General features: G+C 36.6%; 2 protein-coding genes and 1 pseudogene across 2 annotated transcripts in view; 1 reads left to right on the top strand and 2 right to left on the bottom strand.

The window, feature by feature from the left end:
- The window catches only part of LOC110066932 (NF-X1-type zinc finger protein NFXL1-like), a 22,029-nt gene extending 9,850 nt beyond the window's left edge, over positions 1-12,179 (top strand). The window contains exons 9-21 of the mRNA XM_089273029.1: positions 231-478; positions 1,930-2,020; positions 4,659-4,779; positions 5,497-5,530; positions 6,137-6,262; positions 6,387-6,484; positions 7,489-7,510; positions 7,703-7,834; positions 9,413-9,503; positions 9,686-9,761; positions 10,188-10,371; positions 11,074-11,214; positions 11,872-12,179. Coding sequence (XP_089129155.1) covers positions 231-478; positions 1,930-2,020; positions 4,659-4,779; positions 5,497-5,530; positions 6,137-6,262; positions 6,387-6,484; positions 7,489-7,510; positions 7,703-7,834; positions 9,413-9,503; positions 9,686-9,761; positions 10,188-10,371; positions 11,074-11,214; positions 11,872-12,042 — 1,535 coding nt within the window. The 3' untranslated portion in view covers positions 12,043-12,179. The remainder of the gene's footprint in view (positions 1-230; positions 479-1,929; positions 2,021-4,658; positions 4,780-5,496; positions 5,531-6,136; positions 6,263-6,386; positions 6,485-7,488; positions 7,511-7,702; positions 7,835-9,412; positions 9,504-9,685; positions 9,762-10,187; positions 10,372-11,073; positions 11,215-11,871) is intronic.
- LOC149103430 (uncharacterized) lies at positions 8,390-9,327 on the bottom strand (annotated as a pseudogene).
- The window catches only part of LOC110066968 (protein FAM47E-like), an 8,560-nt gene continuing 3,107 nt past the window's right edge, over positions 12,048-17,500 (bottom strand). The window contains exons 5-13 of the mRNA XM_089273037.1: positions 17,382-17,456; positions 16,417-16,476; positions 16,136-16,167; positions 15,497-15,614; positions 14,782-14,835; positions 14,352-14,420; positions 13,492-13,620; positions 12,818-12,979; positions 12,048-12,462 (exon numbers count right to left, since the gene is read on the bottom strand). Of these exons, the coding sequence (XP_089129163.1) occupies positions 12,253-12,462; positions 12,818-12,979; positions 13,492-13,620; positions 14,352-14,420; positions 14,782-14,835; positions 15,497-15,614; positions 16,136-16,167; positions 16,417-16,476; positions 17,382-17,456 (909 nt within the window). The 3' untranslated portion in view covers positions 12,048-12,252. The remainder of the gene's footprint in view (positions 12,463-12,817; positions 12,980-13,491; positions 13,621-14,351; positions 14,421-14,781; positions 14,836-15,496; positions 15,615-16,135; positions 16,168-16,416; positions 16,477-17,381; positions 17,457-17,500) is intronic.

Below are 17,500 nucleotides of genomic sequence, written 5' to 3'. Positions count from 1 at the left end.
AACAAAAAACATTGCTAATGATGTCATCTATGCATGCATCTGTCTTCCAATAGATCATAAGTAAGAACTAATCAAAATGCAAGAATAAAATGACATATGTAAAAAGGATAGACATTCTCTATAAAAAAAATTATTGTGTAATAATTTAAATTATTTTAACTAATTATAAGATTTGTTTTTAGTTTCACATTATTTAAATTTCTTAACTTTATCTCTATTATTTCATACAGCTTTATCACTGCCATGTACTGAAGATGTTCCGACTTGCGGGGGGACCTGTGACAAGCCGTTAGCTTGTGGCAGGCATAAATGTACTCAACAATGTCACACAGGATCTTGTGGGGTGTGCCGACAAGTGGTTACAAAAACCTGTCGTTGTGGCAAGCGGGAGAAGAATGTCTTGTGTTCACAGGGGTTTCTTTGTGAAGTCAAGTGTTTGAAGATGAGACAATGTGAACGTCACCCCTGCAAACGTAAGGTAAGCTTAGAATATATAGTTTTAACCAATGACATTCTTTTCTTTCTTTACAAAATATATACTTGAAAGTTTTGCATGCAAAACATTTTAGATATCCCTTATTAACTATAAAATTATCCAGCAAACATTTTTGCTTGTGAGCGATTGATCTATTTAAAAAATGCGTCCAGTGACTGAATAAACCCAGCTAAAACTGGGAATATCTGAGTGATATTCCCAATTTTCAGAACTGTGTGTGCCACAAAAAAAAATATTAATTTATAAGGATAATAAACACAATAGGCTCCCTTTTGTGCAAAAATATGCTCACAACAGATATATGTCCTTAGACATTATCTGTTCCTCACAGTTTTCCTCTAGCTACACTCAGGAAACTGTTTGCTTCTCGGAACAGGTAATGTCCTCCGGCAAATACCCAAACATATTTTCAAGCCAAATGGTGGCTATTGTCTGTCTAATCCACTTTTAGGTCTGCATTATAAGAGACAGTCAATGAAAGTGCCTGTTTTTTATCCATTAATGACCCAAACAAAGAGGGCACAAGGGATCAATCAGTAATAAAAAGCAATTAGGGCTGAGAAGACAGGACAAGGAAGTTGTGATTCAACTGAAAGACTGATATTTGGCGTGTGATTTGCTAGATCTCTTCTTGTGCCTCTTTAACTTTGTAATACATGGTTTATTTTTATTATTATATAAAAGTCAGTGGTATACCGAGTGGTAACAAATTGATAAAAATGATATGATATCCTCACATGTGAAGATATCATGTTTGATAACATTTCTCGTTTGTCCCTTTAACTACCCTTAAATTTGTTGCTGTGTGATTGAAACATCTTTGGATCTTCTTTGGTCGTCTTCAGCAATCTTCAGCAGTCTTCAGAAAATGTTGGGAAATGTTCGGAAAATGCTCAGAAATGTTCGTCTGGCCTTTGGAACAATTTTGGAAAATCTTCGGAAGTCTTTGGAAAGTGGTCGGAAATCTTTGGAAAATCATCAAAAACGGTGTCATCAGCATGTCTATGTAATAAAAAGAACATTATACGTTAGCTTGAAGATATGAATTTTATGTTCGACTGGCAAGAACTATATCTCACTTGTTCGCTGTGCTCACTTGTGAGATATTGTTTTTGCCACGAGAACATAAAATTCCTATCTTCTTGCCACTGTGTAATATCCTCTGTGAATGGAAAATGCTTAGAAATGAATGGTCCAATGCAGCATAACTGAAACTAAATATTTTATTTATCTTCTGGCCTACATTACTTACCTTCGTATGCTATTTTTCCCTGGGCTGTTTTTGCATCCACTCAGGAGCTGAAGCATTGTGTGGAGTTTGAAATGTTCCAAACCTTGATTCGGAGTAAATTATGAGTCCTTACCTGAATATTTGTGTTACATCGTGTTCATGCAACGCTGCAATCAATTATTTCCTGTTGATTGTTTTGCAGTGCTGTGATGGACATTGTCCTTCATGTGAGCTGACTTGTAACCGAACCCTGAACTGTAGGAATCACAAATGCCCATCACAGTGTCACAGAGGTAGATGAGTAGTTAAATAATTTATAAAAGTACACAATCAAAGTTACTGGCCATTAAGTAAACATTTCCTGGTGGTTCCTGTCATAAGACTTTCGTAAAAGAGGGTTGCTCAAGGAGGTTTTAAAATATATCTGACCATAAAATGATGGCTACGGAGGTCCTTGATGTATACAACTTTGTAAGGGGTGTGAACTTGGGTGGGCTCATAACTGGGGTAGCTTATACCTGGGGGAGGGGCTTGTGGTCGGAGGTATTTATTATTTTTTGTTTAGAATCTTGTGATGGATATGCTATGAGATGTTCACTATGATCAAACATTTTGATCTGTATTCTATTAGCTTGAAAATTATTCCGTGCTTATTTCTATTTGAAGTACAATTTTCAGCAAGGACATGCATGTCAGTAGTACGTTTATAGGTCAAATAAATAGCTCAATGTTGAGGGTAAATATATTGTGAAATAATAGTGAATCCTTCGTAGTGTGAAACCACTAGCTCAGTTCCTGTAATTAAAAACTTTTAATCAAATTGGCTTGTCATTTACAGTTTAATGTTCTTATTAAAAGTTTATAAAAAACATTTACTGGCTATATAAAGTTAAAACTTTCAGAGCTTTCGGCTGTCATACTACAGCCTTCGATGGATAAAAAAGGAAAAGATTACAACTACAAATATGTTAATAAAGATGGTGAATTTTAAGCTCAGTAATGAAATGTGAAGGTGAATTAATCAACATGACACGAGCATGGGACAAAGAAAAATTCTGAGTCCCCGACAGGAATCGAACCCATGACCTCCCGAACACCGGGTGGGCGCTCTATCCACTGAGCTACGAGAACTCACGGAGAGCAAGGTCATTTAACTGAGTTCATATATGACAGGTGTTCGGGAGGTCATGGGTTCGATTCCTGTCGGGGACTCAGAATTTTTCTTTGTCCCATGCTCGTGTCATGTTGATTAATTCACCTTCACATTTCATTACCGAGCTTAAAATTCACCATCTTTATTAACTTATCACTACTCACGATGCCTTCGATAGCGTTGATCCTAGCAGTATGCAGGACACCTGTCATGTATGAACTCAGTTAAATGACCTTGCTCTCCATGAGTTCTTGTAGCTCAGTGGATAGAGCGCCCGCCTGGTGTTCGGGAGGTCATGGGTTCGATTCCTGTCGGGGACTCAGAATTTTTCTTTGTCCCACGCTCGTGTCATGTTGATTAATTCACCTTCACAACTACAAATATATACAAAAATAGGTGGAACTATAAAAAGAATATATTAAAATGGAAAAATAAAAGTGATAATAAACTAATGGTTCTTTTTTAAAAAAATAGAGTATTGATTGGGGAGCGGCCTAGAATTGTTATCTGCATAATCTATCGAAGCGGTGTGCCGGGATTCTAGCGTCTTGCGAATATGTGAAGAACCCTTGTCAATCACTTGGGAATTTTTAAAGTCAATAGAGTGATTTGAAGACCAAGCGTGTTTAGCGATGTTAGAACCTCTTGCGTAAGACATCACATTCCTCATGTGTTCTTTTTTTCTCGTTTCAAAGCATCTGCCAGTCTTGCCTACATAACTCCACGGGCAGTCAGCACAAGATATTTTATAAACCACATTTGGTTGAAGTTCAATCAGAGGTCGAGATTTAGGAGAAGGAAACTCCTGTTGTAATGTCTTGACTGGCATGCTGACAACTCAAATATCATGTTTTTGAAGAAGTCTATTTAGAGGCTGAGAAATTCCATTAATGTAGGGGAGGACTGCATAACTAGAGGAATCGGAGGGTGTGGCCCATTTGAAAAACATACAAACAAGTTCCTCAGGTGTTGGGATGGAGTTTGTGCACTGAGTAGAAGATTTCCTCTTTAGAATGTTGGAGATGACATTTTGAGGGTAATTGTTAGAATGCAGAGCATCAGTGACATGATTAAGTTCAGCCTCTTTTCCTTGTTTCGTACGCGGCAGTTTAGTTGCATGATGTAATAAAGTCTCAGCTGTACTGATCTTATGTTGTTTGTCATGGTGGGAGAAGAAATCCAAATGCCTATTGGTATGGGTTGGTTTTCGATATACATCAGTAATAATAGCATTATCCTTGCGTGTAACCAAGGTGTCCAGGAAAGCCATCTGCTCATTATTTTCTTCTTCAATAGTGAAGGATATGTGTTGATCGATAGTTTAATGTTCGTTTTCAAAAAAATGTTATAATGCAACACATGTTTTTCTAACTAACTAGTTTAACATGCTTTATCATGTAGCATGGTTTATCATGTTACATATATGTTGCACACAGGAAGTAAGGAGAGCATAAAGGAAGCATTAGTTAGAGTTCATCTCCTAGAGCAACTTTAGCTCCTTGAGTGGTCTGCAAACTTCTTTTTTCACAGGTGCATCATAACTTGGTGCATGTACAGCTAACAGCATTTAATGATTATTGTTATAGTTTAACATTGCCAATGGAAATGGCCAATGGTTAACTTTGTTAATGCATGACAGGAGCATACATCATTGGATTATGATTCATGTTCCAGCATACTGAGTTTGATAGCAAAGCTTTGCTAGCTTTGTTGAAATATTTGCTGGTTGATTACTTCAAAGTTTGACACAGTCCTCAATCTCTACATCACTCCTGTAGGTCCATGTTACCCTTGTCCCCTTCAGGTGGATGTGAAGTGTTTCTGTGGTGCTACAGTACTGACCTTACCATGTGGACGAGAAAAAGTCACCAAACCACCCAAGTGTGCTGAACTTTGCAGGTACATGTACAGTGTATGATTTTCTGTACACTGCAGTTTATTAGGGATTATTAATTTTAACCTATTAAATATTGGAACTTGGAAATTCAAGAATTGAGATTCAAGGTTTGCCCTGCCATAAATTGAAAATTCAAGATTTGAAAATTCAAGATTTCGGCCTGCTAAATATTGAAAATTCAAGATTTGGAAATCCAAGATTTGGTCTGCCAAATATTGAAAATCTTAAAGATTTGGAATTCAAGATTTGGTCTGCTCAATATTGAAAATTGAAGATCTGGAAATTCAAGATTTGGCCTGCCAAATATTGAAAGTTCAAGATTCAGGGGGGGTGAGTAGTAAAATATGTGAGACTTTGTAAGAAGGTGAGACTAGCGTTTTTCTTTTCGAGTGGAAGATGTTAATTTTGTGCCTTTTTTAATTGAGAGACTGAGACTTCAGTGAAAGAGTTTTAAAAAACAAGAATGCAAGACCCATGAAATTTTGCTAGACCCATGCTTTTTGAAAGACCATTTGTGAAGCACCCCTTTCAGTACATGTACATGTACATGTACAAGTACACGCATGTACCTAGTAACCGGTTTTTCTTTCCCCCATCCATCATTTTGGATTTTTCAAGATGCTAATGACACCGGCTTTCAAGTTCTAAATCAAGTTTCATTAATTCCTCTTTAGAATAGTATAATTATTCGTCTAATTGTTATGTTGACAATTTTTCAGCCATCCTCCAGATTGTCATCACCCAAAACGAAAGGTTTGAACTTTATAAAATAATAGTTCATTACTATGTTATATTAAGTAGGGCAAATGTTGACAGTTATGCCACACTTAAAAGTTTGTCCAGAAGGGGTAACTTACTTAAGGCCAGTGGTAACACCTCAGCATCATGGTGGACCACATCCCACCCAAACCAGGAGCTTTCCAAGCACCCCAGGCCTAGAGAGCCAGTGGCACTGACAATGCCAGCAGAAGATTGAAGTTACAAAAAGCACTTCTTAACATGCCAGGAGAATGTCTGGATTGAGTCTGACCCAAATAAAAAACTGCTGATGCCGCCTGCACCATCATACTGGAATATATGGCTGCTGTTGTATAAGTGATGTACTGTAGGACATCTGTCACTGGCCACTCAGTGACAGTGTTGAAATGAATATATATGCCAAAGAAACACCCTTATAATCTCCTTATTCTTAACAGGGTTAAATTTCATTTAAATGTATAAAAATTGCTTTCAATTAAAATTAATTAGAAAAACATTTTGGGTAAAAGAATATTATTGAAAATATTAAGTCTCTCTGAATATAATTTTCTTAATGATTTTACAGTATGTCTTGGTACATTTTCTTATTCTTGCCCATAGCGTCATCACTGTCATTACGGGGCCTGCCCTCCATGTCGTCAAAGCTGTGATCTGACACTCTCTTGTGGACATGTCTGTACTGCCAAATGCCATGACAATAAACCTGACCCGACTAAACTCACAAAGGTTTGTCCCCTTAGTTTGTGCTTAAACACATACCACCAAGCTCTGATGATAAGCCAGGAAATGAGTCAATATTTCTGTTAATTTAATATTCTCCAACATGTGGTTGTGGGTTTCTTTTTTTCAGCCACCTCTCAGTGGGTGGCCTTCAGCTTCTGATTCAAACCCAGATGTCACTTCTGCACAGCCAATGCCTTGCCCTCCTTGTGTTGTTCCAGTTGAAATGTAAGTTACACATTCCCTTTTGGTATACTGCTGTGATTAAAAAATAGAAAGCATGTTCTGTGTTTCTATCAAGCTTTAGTATAAATCTACTAGCATTCTGTCATGAATGTCGTTCTCTGACTGGCTACGCTACCCACTATCTATTCTGTGATAGATAGTGAGTAGTGTAGCAGTGTGCCCTTGTTAACAAAATGACGGCTACTTCTTGGTATTTTCTGTGTCTGTGTGTCTGTGAAGAGGATTTAGATAAAGTTTTGAACAGCTAGTAGATTTATACTAAAACAATTAGATTATGAGCTTGAGATTTCTATCGCGCGATAGTTGACTTGGGCTGCACCCTTTTCAACTATCACGCAATAGAAATCTCGAGCTCATAATCTAATTGTTTAATAGAAACACAAGTGGAAGTTTGGAAGAACAAGAGATGCCATACAAACACAGAGAACATTACTATTTCTTAGAAATCAGTATGATGAAAAAAAAAGGAAACAACTTGGTTTCTTTGATCATGAAAATGTAAATTCTCTTTGTTTGCGCCATCAGCACACCAACAGCTTGAATGTGCTAGGTCTGCATTTCTATAAAGTTTTAGTATAAATCTACTAACATTCTATTGTGAATGCCATTCTCTGGTTGGCTATGCTACTCACTATCTGTTTTGTTGTAGATAATGAATATCATAGCAGCGTGCACTGGTGGCCGCTTCTTTGTGTTTTCTGAGGTGTCTTTGAAGAGGATTTAGATTAAAGTTTTGAACAACTACTAGATTTATACTTATATAATTCGATTATTTCCTCTCAATTTCTATGCTTGATAGTTGACTCGGTCTGCGCCCTCTTCAACTATCATGCAACAGAAACCTTGAGCTCATAATCTAATTGTTAAATAGAAACAGGATTTTTAACTAATCAGTGGGGGTATTTTCTTTGGGTTGTTTCCTAATATATAATAAAGGCTCAGGCTGTTATGAACTCTGTTTAACTGAAGTCAATCTCATCTTTTAGGAGCTGTTTTGGCAAGCATGAGGTGGGTAGATAGCTATTGCTCTTGAATTCCCTTTTAATGTACAGTTGTACCCGGGATATTGAAATTTTTCAGGGGAAAAAGTACCAGACAGTATGACATTGTTATTTCAACGGAAGCTGCATAACCATTTTGACACTTAATTTGCAAACTTCAGTGGTTTGGTGTTAAAGATTTAAGCTGGTTTCCTCATAGATCAGCTCTCTGCCATGTTCATCAGCAAAGCCATTTTCATGTACTCGAGCATGTGGCCGCCAATTGTCATGTGGAAATCACACCTGCCAGCTGGAGTGCCATGTCGTCACTGGTTCGAGTGATAATCGACAGGTACAGTATTACATGTATAGAGCAGTTTTTGATTGAGTGTTGTAAAACCAAAACCAAAGTAATCATTCTAGCCAATCACAAAGGACACAGACAATACAGTGAACCAGTGGAAATATCAAAGTAACTACAAGTAGCTGACACAAACCATGGGAAACCATGTGCAAACAAGTCCTGATTGATTTTGGGTTTACTTCTTATTGAATGAAAAGTTGGCTCGAGTTTTTTAAGCCAATGGTGTAGCTTAGTAATTGCAAAACCAATAACTTTTCGCCACTCAAATGAAAACCACTCTATAGGGGAATACAGAGAATTACATACATAGATAACTATACAATTTTGAAAAGTAGGTTATTACAAGAATGGCAGCTGAAAGCCAGCTTTGCTTGATACAAATTGACTCCAAACATGTAAAACTTAATAATTTTGTTTTTGTAAAATTGGGTCTTTGGGTGTAATATTGAAAGAGAGTTTGTTTTTAAAAACATGACAAATTTCTGGGTGGCAAAATTGTTAATTAGCCCACACATTCTTTGTAAAATTTTCACTTTTAAACCTGTCTCACACAAAAGGTAGTCAGGACAAATTAACATAATGTTCAGTATATCGGGCTGCAGGCTCTGTTTGCCTTAACTTACAAGGTTTAATAATAATCTTTATTGAGGAAACTTTTTCACGTACATGTGGTTTTCGAAAAGGACCTCAAAGATTAATACTAATTAATAGAACTAAAAATATGAAATTTATAAAACACTTAAGTTAAAAAATTAAAAACCTGTCTCTTAAAAATATGTACATTAGCAGAGTCTCGTATTATCTGGCTGAGAGAATTAAAATCATCAACAGCGTGATAGGCAGTTCTTTGTTTTCCCCAATTCGTTCTAATGCAGGGAGTCTAAGATTGACTTTATGTGTGGTGTTATAATTATGCTGATGTTGTTTTGTTACTAAAGTCAATTCGTGATTTATAAATCCATTTAGACATTTGTATACATGCACACATCTTCGCTGGAAACGCCTTTTCTCTAATGGTATCCACTTCAGAGTCACTAATGCATGCGACGCAGATGAATACAGCAGTCGATCTAAAATTATTTTAGCTGCTTTATTTTGCAAAACTTGTAGGCTAGACATCAAAGTTACATTATGCTTGTCACCCCAAACTAGATCTGCATACTCAAATAAGGGCATGACAAGACTTTTATAAAAAAGAATGCGCGCCATAAACGGTAATAAATGCTTAATGCGCCTAAGTAGGCCAAGCCTTTGGTTAATTTTCCCTGCCATATATTCGACATGATTTGTCCGGGTAAAATCAGACGATATTAAAATTCCAAGATATTTAAAACAAGTAGAAAACCCCTTCCTGAATCCAAACTGTTTCCTTGTGAGTAGATTGTTCGTAACCAAGTACTGGTACAGCTGTGAATGCACAGCTTTCTCAAGAATTTTACTGAGTGTAGGTAAAATAGAGATAGGTCGATAGTTCGACACATTTGTCCGGTCACCTGATTTAAACAAAGCTGTAATTTTGGAGCACTTCCACAATTTAGGAAAAAATGGCCTTGTTATTGTCAACAGGCTGGAAAAGAATGTCAAGTATGTGAGGAACCTTGTTCGAAGCCTCGACCAGAGGGATGTAAACATGATTGTCCACTACCATGCCATCCAGGTACGATGACAGTCAGAATTTGATACTGAGTTGTCAAGAAATTTTCCTGAACTTAATAAATTAAGCACCTCAAACTTGTTGCAATTTAGTTTTCAAACACTCAATCTGAAGTTCTTACGTATACTGTACGCAGCCATTTTCAGTGCTATTTTTTATGTCTGTTTTCTCTAAACTACTGACAGGAGATTGTCCGAGTTGCAAACAGATGGTTAAGCTTCCGTGTCACTGTCGTTTGATGCTTGTTTATGTGTCTTGCAGGTACTTGTATCAGCCATTGTTTTTACTTTCACTTCTCAAATTTATTTTAATAATTCATCAAGCTTAAGCTGAGGAAATCATGACCATGAGAGTGTTTGGTTATCTGGGGCCTGTTTCTTGAAAGCCCCAGAAACTTTTCGGGACCCTTGAGAAATGGTCCCCTGATCTTAATTTATCTTAATTAGCATAGTTTCAAATAGAGAAAATGTATATCAAACACTCAAGAGAGTGTTTGACCAGATTTCCAAACACCTCAAGTTTGTCAAAAAGTACTTTATTACACATCGCATTTTCTTTCCTTTACTCTCTCCTTGGTGTTTGGAAATGTGGTCAGACACGGTCTTTCGTGGTTGATATATTACATGAAACATAATGCTATTTTGGAGTTTGCAAATTGCTTTTTCCTAATTGCGTTTTCCTTTGTAGTGAGTTGACATCTGCAGATGAACAAACAAGCAATGAGCTGATGTCATGCAAGAATCAATGCCCAAAGATCTTAGCAGCGTGCGGTCACAGATGTTCTTCTAACTGCCATGCTGGTCCCTGTCCCTCCCCTGAACTGTGCAACAGGAAAACAGCTGTGAGATGTCCTTGTCGACGCAAAAAGAGAGTAAGCCTACATGTTTATCCACAGGTCTATAGCAAAGAAATGAGTCAACATTAAGACATTATTTTAATTTGTAGTTGACATTTTCTCCTTGATGGCTCATGCTCTCATGATTTGGTTACTTCAGAGTCGTATGCAATATCTCAAGCAACAAAACTTTTACTATGAAAGGTCTCTTAGTGGCCAACATTGTAAAATTTTTGAAGTCATTTGCTACCCGCAAATGTTGACTTATATTGTCATATAAAACCAGATCATTTAGATACTGGTCTAGGCTTACAAAACCACTTGTAAATAATTAAGAGTGTTTTTAGCAAGTTATACTCTTGCTATGGTAGTTTTATTGTTTCATGAAAATGAGAATGTGTTCACTAATGATTGGGCAGTTTTTTGATACCATGATTGTACCAACAACTATTAAAGAGTTGTTGGAAAGTCTTGGAAAGTGCTGAAAACTTTTTTGTGCCACCTCAGTCAGCGTGGAATTGGTAGGGAATGTTGGTTATGTTAAAAAAAGATTAGTTCTAGACTTAGAAAAAGGGTTTTATCAAAAAAGTGATGCTCTCTGTCAAGCAAATACAACAAAACTCCATTCAAATTAGGAAAAACTACTCAATCATACCAGTCTACTTTTAATTAGTTGTTTGAATTTATAATACATCCTCAGAAAGATTGTCTGAATAGTTTCTTGTTTTATTTTTCAAGGATTTCCCATGTCACATGGTCCAAAGGGGTGAAGCTAAGTTAGATTGCGATGAAGATTGTAATGCACATAAAATGAAACAGAAGAAAGAGACAACTACGGAGGAAGAAATGAGGAAACAAGAAGAACTTAGAGCACAGCAGGTAATGTTATTAATTTTTTTGTAGATCCTTAAAATTATTGAAAGTCGCACTAAGCTTAACATTTCTCACTGTGTGCAAGCCATGTTTCATTCTTGTCCAAATTATAATTTGGAGATACAGGAAGACAAAGGAGAAATTGCTAATAAAAGTGTGTGTCAATAGAAATGAATGTCAAAAAGAACAGATGATAAAGTTCTGTAATGTTTGGCCACATTACCACTGTCAGCAAATTCAATTGCATTATAAATTATTTTCCAAACATTCTGACGTTGGTAAGGGTGATACCTCACTCCTGGTAATCTATGGATTTAGGCAAGCTAAACCAGTTTGTTAGTGAAAAGCATTGAAGGCTTGTCATTGTGCATTGGCCTGCCTGTTCAAATTATGATACCTCCTAAAGCAAAAGACCTGTCATGATTTTTTTGCTGGCTTTTACTGCCATTCAATTGATTGATGTCTTTAATATAAATCCTTCCAGAAATTGCAACTTATAAATGCATGATTCTATAAAAGAATACTTCACATTACAATTCTGTTTCTGTAGTCTTGAGAGGCTACTTTAAGTCTGTGATTTGACTCAAAATGAAATGTGGAGCTCAATGAGTTTACAAAAGATTTTTCTAACATGGGGCTGCAATCCCATTTTTATCTGCACAGGAGGAACTTGAGTGGTTTGAAAGAAAACAGCGAGGGAAGAAACGTCGACCAAGAAAGCAAAAGGAAGAAATAATTGAGCCATCTTGGTTTCAGCATTACTCGCTCACCATTTTAATGTTGTCAGTGGCAGTTGGGTTAATTGCAGGACTGTTCTTTATTGCAATGAACTGACACTATTGTTACTGTCAAAAATAATTTTATTTTAATATACAATAAATATTGTACTATGAAATATATTGACAAAATGTATTTATATTTGGACAATTTGAAAAGTAATGCTTCAAAGAATAAAATTACTTTCTGCAGCATCCTAGTTATTCATTAATTCTACCTGTTTGTGATGACTAAAGCATTGTGGCACTATTGTCACGTTAAATAGTCTCAGAATACATAATTAGTTGAACCAAATTGTGTTGTTGTACTAATGGCACGTGATTTTTTCCTCTCTTGTGAAGTCTCATCTGTGTCTGTTTTGTTGGCTTGTTCTTGTTGTTCAGAAACTACCTCAAGAAATTCTGGCACTCTGGTGTTCTTCTTGTCAATGAAGTCTTTGAAGGCTTTTGCTCCATGCATAGTGGAGAGTACGCTATCCTGTAAAGGGACACACACTGTTGTTAGTGTTGTTATAATCCACTGTTATCATGATGACTAAGAGTTAACAAATTACTTTTAATTAGCTACATGTAACTATCAGTTGTGTCACATTGTATGTCACATTGACCTAATTTATAAATGAGCTAACACTTGCCACAAGTCAGGGGTTTCATTAAGGGCCATGCACTGGGCAAATTGATTGGCTGTGAGGACAATTTTGGAGGAAAGATTTTCTAATTACAAAAAAGTTCAGTTCAAAAAGGTTTAGCCCATCTGTAAAAACAGTCAATTAATCTAATAATTAAAAACTAACTAAATTTACAAGACTGTATTGCAAAACAGTACAGCTTACCAGTTTCTGGCTTTTCTTCTTGGATTCAGACAAAGTTTTATCTTGCTGTGCTTTAGGATCTTGTAATGGTTCATCAGTTGGCCGTGCTTTCCAAGTCCTGGGGCTTAGGTACCATGCACCATACTTTACCTTCACCCAGCTTGGAGTATACTTAGCTTTACCCTACAAAGTGACATATTCAATAACACAGTATTAAGTCTAGAAGTCTTCATTATTTTCTCAAATAAAAACCTACCAGCAACAACTAGGTGAACTATAGTGATGTAGGGAAATGAAACTTGGTAACTTGCTTGAGTAACTATGAATTGACAGACTGAAGTTGCTTCCAGCCCTGCCAATCAATGTGTTACATCACTGCAAATCTTCCATCAAAAGAAATCTGGTCTGATTGGAAGTGAGTTTTTGTAAAGTTGGCGGGGGGGGGGGGGGGGGGGGGACACATTATCATTATAGCCCCTTTCATTGTTAACTTTATTTGTTTCAAGTGCCTCACAATTTATGCCAAAACAAAATCTGGTTTGACTGTTATAGGGACACGTTGTTATTAGAAACAGGGGTTTTTGTGTGCTCATACGTTAAGCTGCGAATCTGATAGGAGTTTAAGCATTCTCATATATGAAACAACTTTTCAGTTGTAAACAAATAAACAAAAACCTTTAGCAACTACTTCCCACCTTGTCCTTCTCAGTTTCTGGTACTTGTCTTGTATCACTGGGCTTTGGTAATGGCGATCCTGTGTTCATTCTTAATTCAGGTGGAACATTTGTCAGCTCAACAACATGGATAGGTACTGACAGTGCAGGCTGTTATCAGGAAAACACAATGATTAGTTTAACTCATGGAATATCTAAAACTCAAACAGTCAACATATCATAACTGAAAGCATTGAAGTGCATACAGACCAAAGTGTTGATTTTGTTGTTGTCAACCATTTTAGAAGACCTCTCGGGAAACAAGTTTATTTCAACAAATTCAAAAAGCGCACATTTTTGGGGATTGGTTCATAGATCTCTGTCTGTTTTGACGTTTCATTTTTTTCAAGGTGTTGGTTGTCATCACAATAATGATTGACTGGGGCCAAAAACACAATCATTTGTTAGGTTTTGAACTACAGTGTAATTGCATGTTTAACTTACTGAAAGATGCAGTAAGTGTTTAATGTACATGTTCATCACTGCCCTTTGAAACCAATGAGACCCATGCATTTGTACCATGACTGAAAGTACACTGTAAATGTGCTGGATGACTGCAAAGTTTACTGCTGCAGGATCTGAGTCACAATTGTACAGAATTCTTAAGCATACACCTTATTCCAAAATGGCTGCCATTTTAGTATTCTTTTGTTTCCTTGAAAATGAGTCCTTGTTGCCTCGTTTAAGGGAAACTATTCTTTTGAATTTCAAGTTTATGAACGAGGTAAAAAGGGCTAATTTGCAAGTAAACAAAAGAATACTTAAATGGCGGCCATTTTGGAATAACCTGTATTGTATGCATTGTACATTTGTACATGTTCTTACACAAACTGGACACTAACCTTAGTTTCATAACCACTGGCAAATAAGCTCATTACTGTTGATTCCTCAATATTGTTGCTTTGCCCTCCCTTTGTGTTGGTTAAAAAAAAAAAAAAAAGATGACACCATATTAGGAATTAGTGAAATTCTCAAACTCATTTATTTAGTAATTCATCAAGTTCAAAATGTTTGGATATTTGATCTTAAGTACATTTTTTTTTTTTTGCAATCTCCCTTGTTTCTTAAGTTTTGATTGACATTTATCAAACACATGGGACAGTGTTTAACCACATTTCCAAAGATTTTCAATTCTCTTCTCAGTGTTTGGGAATGGCCTCATGTCATGTTTGGTAGGTTTAATCCAATCAGTCCATGTAATTTTATTATTATGGAGAGTCTTGTAAGTAAGTGAGGGTTTACTGAGATAAGATGTTCATTTGTAACACTTACCAAACCTGCCACCCACTCGCAAAACTCTTTTGTTACTTCCTGTATTCTTGCATCCTGAAAGAGGAACATTTAATAATTCACATCTAGATTTATTGGTTTTGCTACTGAAAGCATGGAAAAGCTATTCATAGTTGTACTGTTACAGTACACTTTGTTCCCAAAACCCTTTAGCAAATTGCCTCAGGATTTCCAAGTAATGATTCCATGTAAGGGATTTCATTAAGGGCCGGGCACTAGGCAAATTGACCAGCTGAGAGGATAATTTTGCCTGCCTGGTTTGACCATCTAGAGGAGAGTTCTTCTTACAAAGATGTTCAGGTTAAAAGGTTTTGCCTGTCTGTGAAAACCAATTGCCCTTCAGCTGAAAATGTTAATGAAACCTTTGCAATTTAGCCTCTGGATACTAATTTAAAGCTTGTTTGAGGGAAGGCACTTTTTGGCAAGGGGGCACTTATATTGGAGATGCAGAGCTTATTTCTTTTTCAGCTTAAACATCATAATGTGATATGTACAGTGTTCAATATAACATTAAAATTATCAAGAAAGCAAACCAAGATAACATTTTAATTGACTTGCCTTATCAGTCTATTCTATGTCAGTGGGGGTCCTTATTGGCAAGAGGATGCCATATCTTATTATGGTGCACTAAATGGTGGGTTGACAGAGGCAATCAAAGCTAACGAATTAAGCTTTGCAGCTTGGTGTCAATCCTTACCGATGTTGGAGACTCTGCCTTACGGCGACTGGCTCGCTTGCTTTCTTCTTTCTGCACTTCTTCTTGTTTAGGAAGCCATTTGTATGTGAGTTTGGCCTCGTCCTTAGATTCAGAATTGCTGTTAACAAATCAAAACAAAAAACATTGTAATACCAAGATCTGTAGCAAGAATTACCGTGCGACACAGTACAGTACTGTCCTAAAATGTAAGAGTAGACTGTCTCGTGTTAATGCTGCATGCGACCTGCGTGGCCCATTAGACCATATGTGAAGCAGTTCAGACAAAATTCTTGTGGCGTCTTCATGCAAATATGTGTATGCCTTATCTCCACAACATCTGATATACAAGTGCACAACTCATGAGTAGTCATGGAATAGGTCATTTCCAAGTTACCTTGTGCCTCTGTTTCAAAACGAGTCTTTGTGCAAAACCTTTCAAATGAAAAAGAGTTTGATTTGCATGAAAATAAAATGTTAGGCAGAACACATTTCCATATCAATAGTTTCCCACAGACTCATTTTGACACAGAGGCAAAACGCAACTTGGAAGTGGCCAAATGATCATTGATAACAAACACACAACTTGCACAGCACAACAGCAGGATCTCTACTGATAAACAGTTACTAACAATACCTTACCTTAGTTTTCCTGATTCTCCACTTTTCTCGGACTGCAAAAAGGCGTAAAACATGTGACATATAAAAATTTATTCTGATTGGCCAAAAAAGGGAGTGCAGAGGTCTGTCATGAGCTTGACACAAGTACAGTAAAAGTGGTGAATGGCTGCTGACAGTCACACAAGGCACAGTTATAACAAAGGTTGAAGATCACCCAAATACTGTCACTGAAACATCTCTTTTAAAATCCAAATTTACTGACAATTTAACAATCACAGATTGAAGTACAATGCATATTTTACCTGAGCTTCATCTTGAGCAATAGTTTGTTTATCTTCCTCAGTATCCTCCTGGTCACTTTCCTGGTAAAGATAAACATTTAAACTAACCATTTAATTTAAAATTTGTTATTTTTCCAACTGAAGGTACTTTGAAAGATAATAAAACACCATGATATTATATTTTATTATATGGAGAAGAGTGTTTTACTGGGAACTAAACCACTCGTAGATTCCATACGCTACTTCATCCGGGACCCGAGTGGCGTATTTTCCGTATGTCACCTTTGTGAGTGTCATATCGTTCAATGAAGTCACGATTCCCGCCTTTTGCTTTTGTTGAATTGGTTTCTCCATATAATAAAAAGAACATTACATGTTGGCTCGAAGATATGAATTTTATGTTCTCGTGGCAAGAACAATATCTCACTCGTTCGCTTCACTCACTCATGAGATATTGTTCTTGCCATTCAAACATAAAATTCATATCTTCTCGCCACCGTGTAATATCCTCTATATCTGTTTTGTGTTGGACTTCAAAACCTTGCAAGGCAGCAACAACCTTAACTTGGAATGCATGATAATTAACAATTATTTCATGGGCACACGTCAGATAAGAGATGGTAGATAGCCTACAAGGCATGTAGCACCAAGTTGGCTATAATCATCTCTTGTCCAGCAAGTGCCAGTGGAATAACTAATTAAAAATAAAATAAGATAAAAACAAACCAAAAAAATATGCATATGCAAACTGTACATGTATTTGTAGAGCATGGTATAATGGCTCATACATTGTATAACATGATGGCTAAGCCAATGAAAACCCTTGAATTGCATAAATTTATCCCGTGAACCAGTTCTTAATAATACTAATGTTGATCTTGTACATTGTAACAGTGACGTTATCACAGTGATGACTAACATGTAGTTGCATGACATTGTATTACAATCCTCCTTTTATTGCGAAGATAGCAATTCACTTCCTCTACCTGCATCTCATCTTCTCCAATTTCGCTGTCAATATTCATCTCTGGGTCAAGAATCTCAACAACATCTTCAAACACCTTGATCATGATCAGGGATGAAAAGTAACATAGTACATAAGGAA

This window comes from Orbicella faveolata, unplaced genomic scaffold (assembly GCF_042242905.1).
Source record: "Orbicella faveolata isolate gen_17 unplaced genomic scaffold, um_ofav_v1 contig_35, whole genome shotgun sequence".
In the NCBI taxonomy this organism is placed as follows: Eukaryota; Metazoa; Cnidaria; class Anthozoa; order Scleractinia; family Merulinidae; genus Orbicella; species Orbicella faveolata.
This window is presented reverse-complemented; position numbering and strand designations above follow the sequence as displayed.